This window comes from Corapipo altera, unplaced genomic scaffold, assembly GCF_003945725.1.
Source record: "Corapipo altera isolate COAL_440 unplaced genomic scaffold, ASM394572v1 54, whole genome shotgun sequence".
NCBI classification, from domain to species: Eukaryota; Metazoa; Chordata; class Aves; order Passeriformes; family Pipridae; genus Corapipo; species Corapipo altera.
Window position 1 is genome coordinate 4,014,321 of NW_020884902.1, and position 10,458 is coordinate 4,024,778.

The 10,458-nt window shown below is 42.9% G+C and overlaps 1 protein-coding gene across 10 annotated transcripts in view; it reads right to left on the minus strand.

Moving 5' to 3' along the window:
• The window catches only part of AGFG1 (ArfGAP with FG repeats 1), a 35,996-nt gene extending 25,976 nt beyond the window's left edge, over positions 1 to 10,020 (minus strand). For 2 of the 10 annotated variants that reach the window (XM_027650535.1, XM_027650534.1), the window contains exons 1-2: positions 9,619 to 10,020; positions 877 to 970 (exon numbers count right to left, since the gene is read on the minus strand). In XM_027650535.1, coding sequence (XP_027506336.1) covers positions 877 to 970; positions 9,619 to 9,785 — 261 coding nt within the window. In that variant the 5' untranslated portion in view covers positions 9,786 to 10,020. Of the gene's footprint in view, positions 1 to 876; positions 971 to 4,495; positions 4,614 to 9,618 lie in introns of those variants that run through there. The other 8 variants (XM_027650541.1, XM_027650537.1, XM_027650543.1 and 5 more) reach the window with 6 other exon arrangements.
• Between the last annotated feature and the right edge of the window lie 438 nt (positions 10,021 to 10,458).

Consider the following 10,458-nt stretch of genomic DNA (forward strand, 5'->3'; position numbering starts at 1 on the left):
GCTACTTCTATTTTCATTCTTCAACCTGACACTTAAGAAGGGGCCAAGTTAGGAAAGTCAAGTATCAGCATTTTAACAAATGATGGGATATATCCTCACAAAGCTTCACAAGAACACACTGGTGAGACACTCCGTAGCCTACAAGCAATAGTTCTACTAAAACTGAATACAGATACAATCAATGTGAAATAGAACTTTATCTAGTTTGAACAGAGGCACAATCTACCTCTAGAATCCTCAACACTACAGTATGGTATTGAAACACAAACTTCATCCTCAAATTGAAGACATAATAGCCACATCCAGGGTTTAGCTGGATCCAACATTTACCTCCAATTTTTTTCTTCTATTAAAAAGAACAAAAATTCAGTACACTAGAGCTTCTTTCTCAATTTTCTTTCTCTCTTCAAGACCCTTAAACACGGATATACTTTCATTAAGTAAGGAGGCTATTAAAACTTCTAGAAGACTTTCTGACATCTACTCTGAACAAATACAACTACAGGCTGTATTTTGGTATTTATTTTTGTCATGGTACGCTCAGGAAACACTGCTGCACTCAGTCTCAAGTTCTGAGATGCAGAAAAAAAAGAGACAGCTGCTTACTGCCTTATGCAAAAGAAAACCCAATTCAGAAATACGGATCATGTGAATCTGGATTGTCTGTGTTGGGTAATAACATGCAACATTATGATGATCAGCTACCCAAGTGAAACAAGCTCTTCAGAAGCATCACTTCAAATGATGTTGGTTTCAAAAAACTTGTGTCTGGTTTTTGCTAAGAAAAAAAAAAAACAACCCAAATTTTCTTTAAGTAGTGTTTTAAACTTTAATATCAAAGTGAGAAAACTACTTTATTCTCCAAATAATACTTACTTCATTTCCATGTTTCTGCAGAAATTCTATTTCCTGTTGTGTGAACGTAGTCATTGAAATCGACTTCACTCTATGGGGTGGATTCAAGCCCCTCCTGAAAGAAGCAAGAAGTGTTCCTTCAGTATTCAGGAAGTTTGTCATCACACAATCACTTTAAACAGCTGGAAGCTGGTCAGTCTTAAAATCAGGAGCCATTCCTGTAAAACACACTCATTTTTGGTACTGCAGTGCAACTTAAGGCTGTGTAAGCTCTTCTCAAAGTAACATTAAGCACGCAAAGTCAGATGATTGAACTTCAGGAGAGACCAATACTCACAACTGCACATGCAAGCTCTGACACTTTCTATGCAAATTTATGAAACCATAGCTAGACTTTTCTTAAAATCCTAATCTGCTTCCTTAAACTTTTTGACTTTTGTCTCTGTCTTTCATCTCTCCATCTTGGGCCCCCTGCTGTAGTCTTCTTTCCCTCCAATTTCTCCCTCACTTCAATCTCTTCTTACTACAACTTCTACCCAATCACTAGATTTCTTCACACTAAACTCCCCAGCTCAGTGTTTTTCTCCTGCTTTAACCTGCATTTCCCATTTCCTCCCAGCACCATTTTCTAGCTACTTTTTGCCCCCGCATCCACAGGGGCTTCTTCCTCTTCCTGAGCACTACATAAATGAGCACAACAAAAGCAAAAAGAAAACGTTTTTAGTGTGCTCTCAAATGAGAGATACCATTACTAATGCCACAGCTCAAAACTTCAGCCTTAAGCCAGGATTGGCACCACTCTCTCTCCACACCAGGCTGCTGCAGCAGGGCCAGCAAATGCCAGGCTCTTGTGCTGCCACAGCCTGACGTTGTCAAACCCAGTTCAGTCAAAACCTGCAAGCACAGAGAGAAAACCTGCTGAGCAACAGCACCAGGGTAAGAAAAGCTTGCTTTCTTTTCAAGCTCTTTCTTTAAATACATGCTAACTACTGCTTTTGCCCACAAACGCTTACAATTAAAAGCAAGCCGCTTTGCTCAATGGATGCAAGAACATTTACTTCCCACATGTGCCAAACAGTGGAGACACTCAGGCAATACAAGGAGGCTATTTTAACACTCAAGTTAATCAGGCCTGGATTTCTGAAATACCATCTTAAAAACCAATTAATATACATTAACTGTGAGATGTGAAAGCACACAAAAAACTTTCCAGGGATGTAATACAGGGCTAGCAAGTCGCTAAGAAGATCACTGATAGCTTTACTGCTTATATTTGCTCCTACGCTTTAATTCTAAATTTGGTCCAAAAAAAAAAAATATCACTGACATCTAATTTAGGATGACTAGTGGTTTTCTTTAAACTCTGTGATTATTCCAAGAACACTGACTAGAAATTAAATTGTTATCCATCAAAACACCCTATGACAAAAATCTGATATTCCAAATATTATCACATTATACTCAACTTTTAGACAAAATTTACAGCACTTCAAGTTCTCTCAGTAAGTCTAATGGGAAAAATATTATTGTGCATTTAGCTTGCAAATTCACACTGTAACTGTAAGAAAACAATCCTGATCCTGTGTTAAAAGAATCTCCACATTTTTAGTTAAAAGTTGAATACTGGTTAGAACACTAAGCAGTAACATTTTAGCCTAAGTTTCATTAGAAAACAAATTTGAGAGAATCACTCTTTGAAGCACTTGGATAAACAATTGTGTTTTGCTAAGAAATGCAATAAATTTCAGTACCTGAAAAGCAGAAGTCATAGAAACCTACAGGCAAATGAGAACTAATTTTACAGAACATTATTTGCTTAGGTAAACTTTTGAAATCAGAGCAGCTGAATTAAACTCCACAATTCAGCACCTTGACAAGAAGGTAGAAGTTTTACTAAGGTTAGCGAGAGAGGTTTCAAGATAATTTAATTAACTATCAGGAAATTCACTTCTCTCAAAACGTTTAAATTCCCTGGTAAATTAAAAATGTAACATCTTTCAATTAGCCATAAATCAAATCCACATCTATATCACAAATACACAACACTTATGAAAATGCTGTACCATTATCGAAGATTTTCTTCTGTGCTGACTGACAGCACAGAAATGAAGTTGGCATCCACCTGGCATTTCAGAGAAATATGCTCCATCAAATATTATATGACAACCACTGTCCCTTGCTTTTACAGTAAAAGCAGTTCTGTCTACCTTAGTCTGTTCAATTTACCCTCCTCCTATTAATTACAGAGATGCAGTTAAATAGTTGTAAACTATTTAGTAACTATTTAAAAGCCAGAGCCATTCACTAGCACATTCACATGTTGTTCAGCACAGGCTGTATATCTAAACTTTCCCACCAGCTCCTGCTGGAAATTGGTTTTTGCAATAAGTAGAGTTTAAGTGCTCTATTGTATCTGTGTTTACAATTTAAAGGCACTGAACAAGTTATTTAAGCAGTACTTACTCTTTACTGATCTACTAAGGCTCTTCACAGCATTTAAATCAGCAAATATGTATCTTCAGCTCTATTAAGCAGCAATATTAAGTGTACTTGAGGCCTAGGTAAGATTTTGTTTAGTCCAACCAGAGACTTCCTCCATGCCTTCCTCTCCAGTGAAGAATGCTCTACAGTTTTGAGGTTCAGGTTATAAAGTTCCCTGATATACACATCATATCTATATGGGATAAGATGAATTCTCATTTCTTTTACACCATCCTGCTAAAGGAGGAAGACACACCCCACTCCTAAAGGTCAGCTCACAACACAGAAGAGTCAGATGTCTGGCATGATGAAAGAGAACATCAGTGGTCCAGGAGGACTGGAAATCCTGAACAGAACTTCAACAGCCATAAATGCTGTGAAATATCAAGCTGCAGTACTTACACATCCACATACTTACATTTATTTAATATGGCAAGGGGTGGGGGGAGAACCTATGAAAAGCTTCCTCTTATGCTAAAGCAGCATAAGAACTCTGCCTGGAACAAGGAATTCAAGACAAGAAGCTGCACACAAACACAGCCCAAGCATATGTGTTATCTTCCTTGCAGAAATTACTTTGATTCTACTGATAGAACAGGACACACCCTATTTTTTATGATTTCTAACTAACGTAACATCCATGAACTACCTAGAATCTCCCTAAAACAGAGCAGTTGTGGGATTTTTGAAGCAGAATTCAAGGACCAATCCTTCCTTACCTACAAAGTATACTTGACCCAAATGATTCACAAACAGCTCACCTACATATGGGGGAAGGTTACTGGTAGACAGCCAAGTACAATTATCCCTTATGAGGAATTAACAAACCTTCTTTTTCATAGGAAAAATGTTTCTTTCCATGTGTTTGACAAGTGCCTTGCCCAGATCTAATGCTTTACAGTATTCCCTATTTAACAGGAGACAGAATGGATTATAGTCCCTTACTTCAAATGAATCATGCCTAAATTTAAATTGAGCCTGAACAAATATTTGCAACCTGCACTTGTGCAGTGGTACCAGTTACTCCTTTCTCTAAAACAGAGCTCCTGAGAAAGACAGCAAACAAACACCACCTCAGCACTAATCCAGAAGGCAGTGATCTCCTAAGAGGCCCTGAGGAAAGATGACAGAGTAAGACAATTCTGCCATCTGCACTTACCCAGCACACCACAGCTAGAACATCCCACACAGAGATCCCACTCATCACTGCCAACTTCTTCACGCTCAGCAACGGTTATTTCTGTGGAATAGCACTGTGACCAGAGCATCCAACCATGAGATTCCTCCACTGACCCTCCACTGAGTCCCAGCCACCGCAGGGGCAGCCACAGAGAACATGAGACCTCTGTTCTCCAGAGAGCTTTGTTAAACTGGGGCTCTCACAAACAAAGGAAGCTTTAAGGCTGCTGACACAGGATTCTACAGTCTGGCAATTGAAACATTAAACATTCAAAAACACTGTCAACAAGCAGTGGATATTTGTTACTAACATAATTTAGTGGTAAATTATAGCTGAACTTGTGATTTTTGGCAGAGCAGCCATTCCTGAATTCATCTCAAACAAGTGTCAGCAAAGTTGTCTGCAAAGGCCAGGGCTGGGAAGGGAAAAAATTTCAAGAGTGGGTTCTGCAGAAACAGAGGGTCCCCTCGTGGGAGGAACAGGGGGCAGATGCTACTCAACACTGCCAGTGTCCCCTGTATCAGATTCAAGATCTCGAGTCTAAGCCAGCAAAATCTGATCCCCTAAAAAGCAGGAAGTTAATGAGGCAAGTCAAATGCCAAGCCATCATAAAGCACCCTACATCCCCACATGTCCGAAAAACGAGCTTTAGAAAACCCAATGTCACAGCAGTTGTTATTATTTCTATGCTATTGTAATTAGCAAAAAAGAATATAAGCAGCAGTGGCCATTCCTGATACTTGTAGACCTCCCTGGAGACCCTCCACCATCTCACAAGCTCATTTATTTTTAACAGCAGAAGGTTTACACACACATTTTGAAGCACAGTCAAGGTTAATTTTTTTCTTAAAAAAACAAACAAACATTCTTTGTGAACTGCACAGTGTTCACTGCAGTATACAGACATTTCCTTTGCTCTCCAGCCCTGAAACTGAAAACAAGGAATATAGTAATATAGGAAATATCCTTAAATATACAAACACATTTTCCAAACATGCTCCAAAGGAAAAAAAAAAAGGACTGAAAAGTCATGCTCACACAATCTGAATCACCTTCACTCTAACACTGTTTATTTAAACTATTTTAATTTCTGCAAAACTTCTTCTAGGGAAAGGGACAATAATTCAGCACTATTGCACAAAAATGTTAAGTTTTTTACTAGTGTATCTGCCATCAAATACCTCACCTGGCTGATACAGAAGTCCCTTACCCATAACATTTTAAATTTAAAATTTCCTATTCCTATATTGGAAGCAGCCAGAAGGCCACATGATCCAATGTAAGAAATAGCATAAAAGGCCTTTAGGATTCCTCACAGTACCTCTGTGTTCAAAACATTCATTGTTGCTCCTTTCTAACACAAGACAGAAGTGAAAACATCTGAACAAGAGACTTCCTCAGTAAGTTGGGAGGGAGTTAAGAGGGCAGCAGTGAGAGAAAGGATAGGAGTGCCTTAACTATCACATCAGCAGATATAAAAAAGAGTCAAGACTAAATAAAAAAATTATATAATACAAAACTTGTGCAAGTGGACTCTTAATCAAACAGGAATACTTTCCATTGGTGAATTTAAAAACATTCTTCTTATGAAAGTTCAGAGTGGGCTGAATAGGAGTTGTACAGAAGTACTTGAAAGCAGAGCTGCACACAGACAGCTGAGATCCAAGGCAAAGAGGCATTTGATAAGACAAAGGGAAGGATGTCACTGTTGGACACATGAGAGCATCCCAAAAAACAACAGTCACAGCTACCAACAAAGTCCTTTGAATCAAAGGATTTCTGTAAAACCAAAAGAATCTCTCTGCCAACACTTCCCAAGATGCTGTTTTGCCATAATAAAGAGAAATCTTCCTGTGTTGTAGCACTGTAATCCTTGACCTGAGCAGGCTGCTCCTCTAGGGCATCTCCTCCCGCTCTCAGGGAAGAAATGATGATGTGTATATCTCTACATATCCTATATTCTTGTCCAACACCAAAAAGCTGAATTACCTTGTGTGATGTTATCGTGCTTTTTCCCCCACATGAAACATTTAAACACAGAGGACAAGCGGAAGTATTTTAAGAGGAAGCACGTTCACGCCACTATTCATGAACTCTCTCCTGCATGCACCATTTTGCACAGCAAAACTTCTGCTCTGCTAAACCCCATCTGATAAGGCAACTTAAACCCAGGTATTACGAAAAAGAACCTCCTCTGTGTCATTCATACTTCTAACTTGACGTGACTCACCTTCAACACTAAAGTCAGAAACACATCTTTTTAGCAAAGTCACTATTCTCTAATCATTTTTATAAGTACTTGAGCAAGCTAGACATACTATTTTTGGAAATAGTTAAAGAAATTGTAGGTTTTTTAAACTAAAAGGAGTAATAAATAGCATTGCTCTCTTTATACACTTAAAATACTTAATGGAAATTCAGCATGGATCCAGAGTTCATAGTTTTGGATTTGAATACAGTCCTCACCAGGACAAGGAATGAATACTTCAAAAAACACGTAAAAAAGTTATACTACAGTTTTAAAAAGTTTAGAGTTAACTGCATCTAGAACAACATGCCTGTTTAAGATGATACTGATGTTAGCAACCACTTTTAGTTAATCAAGAAAGCTTTCTGAAGGAGGCTTGTTAATATACTAATATTTTAATCTTGCATTGGGCACTTCATACTTGAAAAAACTAGTCTACTTGACTCCAAGAACACTTCCTGTACCAGATTAGAAAAAAATAATTAAAACGAGAAGCAATGCAAGTCATTCACACAGCACACAAACAGATAAAGTACTAAGATTATTAAAGCCTTACAGTATAACCAGTATTATGAGGCAGAATGCAAGCAGCCATTAAGAACTACAGAAGCAACAGCACTTTTATGCTTATTTGCCATTATGTGGTTTGTTCTCAAGTAATTTCCCTCCACTGTGGAATTCTACAGCGAAAAGCATTTGGAAATAAGTTTTGTTCTGACAGAAGTGTTGAAAGTAACAGTTCCTAGCTACGTAACAGACATGACCTATACTGAGTCATCACTAACAAAAATACCCCACTGCCTGGGTTCTAAGGTGGTAACCAATGTATATGATCCTGAACACGCAATTTATGAAAGCTTTTCCAAGTCAACATGAAAGAGGGAGCCCAAATTTATTTCAGAAGAAAGCTTTAAGTCCCCCTAACAATCCTTTACTCCAGTTTTAAGTGTAGGTGTTACTAGCTGTAAGAACCAAACATGTTGTTCGTGGTTGCTTTTTTATAGCAACACAAAAACACTGCATACTTAAAATGAAAGAACTATCTGCATTTTATTTGAATGCCAATACATTAATCACTTTTTTGCAGAAAGTCTTCCTCCTTTAAGCATGATAACATCCAAATGATGGTCAGCTTAACATCAAGTGGCAGCTGTCCCTTGCTTGTGAGCTGTTTCACTGCCTATGCATCCTTTTGGTTATTGTAAATTGGACTACACACTTTACTAGTCCATACCTCCCAGACAACAAATAAAGGGAACAGATCCTTCTGAACCCATGCTAAGCATCTCAGCAGCATTCACAATATAGCTGTCTATTAAGGTCGAGAAGCCTGAAAAACAAAGACAAATACTCTCATGGTGCAGCTTTATCACGCTGTCAGTCTAACCAGTAAGAACATGTGCAACCATTAAATAAGCTCAGTGCAGTAGCTTAAAATAGTTTCACATGCCAGCACAAATAACAGTTTGCTAAGAGAGCAAACAATAGCCAGAGCTGGCTGATTGAGTAGCATGTATGTGTGAAAAACCAAAGTCTCTTTTCAGTTTCACAAGCTCAATGTATTTTCTGTATTTGTGTCAAGACTGTTCAAAAGTCTACATAAAGTAGAAGTTAAAACACCCCAAGTCTAATGACCCGTCTAGTAGTATAAAAGGCAGTTCTTTCCATGTAAATTCAGCACAGAACTAACATGTTTGCTTTGTTTTGAAGCTCAGTGTAACTACCAACTGACTTCTAAAACACCAGACCTTACTCGGAAGGCCTGTTTGGGGTATTAAGGGGGCAGGAATTAGTTCAGGCTCCTGAATGCCTTTTATGAACTCAAACCCCCTACAAACACCAATCTATCCTTTGACATACCATTTATTACTTCTTTGGCTACTCTTTGATTCTGCTTATCCCATAAGCACAATGGTACAGAATCATAAAAAATGTAAACATATCTAGCTAATGCTAGTAGCACTGACGACAGTAGGGTTTTTCCCCTAAGCTATGTCTGTGTGACTGAAATTCAGAACTGATTTCAACTCTTAGTTTTATATACACTATCTCAGAGGATGATGGGTGGAAAAGGGAGGAGTAGTGGGGAGGCCCATGCAGGAATGAGGAACAGGAAAAATGCAATTAGCTTATCAGAGCCAATCCCTTTCCAAGGTTTAGATATACAGTTCGTAGGAAGTTATCGATGTTTGGGGAAAAAACCCCCAACCTTCTACTACTTTTTTGATCAAGTCTCTTAAACCATTAAGGCTAGTGTTTATCCACTAAGCAGGAGCTTAGAAAGTTGTCTTACAAACTACTGCCAAGTATAATAACTTGATACACAGAAAGGTAGGCTGGTGGTTTAACTTAAAGTAAGATCTGTAAACGCGGAACTCCGTATTCAGACAGGGTTGGTGTCTTCAAGACTGTCATGACAGTGAACTGCTCAGCCACGTGCCTCTTCCCTTCCCACAAGTATTCTCCGCACACTTATTTAATTAACCACCCCTCCGACACGTCCGGAGGGGGGAGGTGGTTGCTACGTGCCGGAGAAACATCCCCGGGATGAGCTTCGGGATGAGCTCCGGGCCGTGCGCCCCAGCCCCGCACACCCCGCCAGCCACCGCCGCCCCCGCACCGGGGGCTCCGACGGGCATTTCCAGCGAAAGCGCCCGGGAAAGCCTCCCGACGGCCTCCCTCCCTTCCCCGGCAGACCCCCCGCCCGCCGCGCTCCGACGTGGCCGGGCCGGCGGCAGGAAGGGCAGCGCCGGGGACCCGGCGGGGCTGCACCGCCCGCCCGCCGCCTCCGCCCTCGGCCGCGACCCTGCCGGGGGATGGAGCCGGCGGCGCCCGCGCGCTCACACTCACTCACAGGATGCCGGAGCAGGAGGTGCACACGAAGCTGCCCACGGTCATGTCGGTGTAGGTGGGGCCGCGCTGGTCGCAGTCGAAGCACTTGCGGTTGGGCGGGAGGCTGCTCATCTCCCGCAGCAGCTTCAGGTGCTTCTCCTCCTGCTTCCGCTTGGCGCTCGCGGCCATGGCCCCGCCGGCGAGGGGACGGCCCGGCACGGCGCCGGGCCCCGCTCACAGCCCGGCGGCGGCGGCACTCCGGGGCCCGGCCGGCGGGAGAGGGGCCGGGCGGGAGGGGCGGACAGGGGAGGAAGGGGCGGGGAGGGCACAACCGGCGCCCGCCGACGGGCCGGGGCGGGAGCGCGGCGGCCGCTGACGCGGAGGCCCCGTGAGGGAGGAAGGGAGCGAGCGGGCGGGGGCCGCGACGCGGGGGAGGCGGCGGCGCCGGCACCGGGCCCGGGGCGGCGGAATGACGAGCCCGGGCGGAACCTGCGCGACACCTTTATGAGCTCAGCGGCGGAGATGGCGGCGGCGGCGGAGCCCGGCGCGCCCGCCGCCCGCAGCGCCCCCGCCCGCGCGGGAGGACGCCCTGCAGCCCCGCCCTCCCACCCCTCCCGCCGCGACCCCCGCCCGGGGCGGTGCCTCCGGCGGGGCCGAGTCACCCGGCGTGACCCGGCGGGGGACGTGGAAAAATATCAATAAAATAACAATAAACTGTGCTGTTCACCTTTTCTGGAGGAGGAGGGGATCGCTCCGCTGCCCAGCGGGGTTGCTCCAGCCGCGCCCCCCTCACACCACGGGGTGAGCGCCGGGCGGGCCCCGGGGGCGGCGGGGGCTGCTCCATGAGAGAGCGATCACCCCC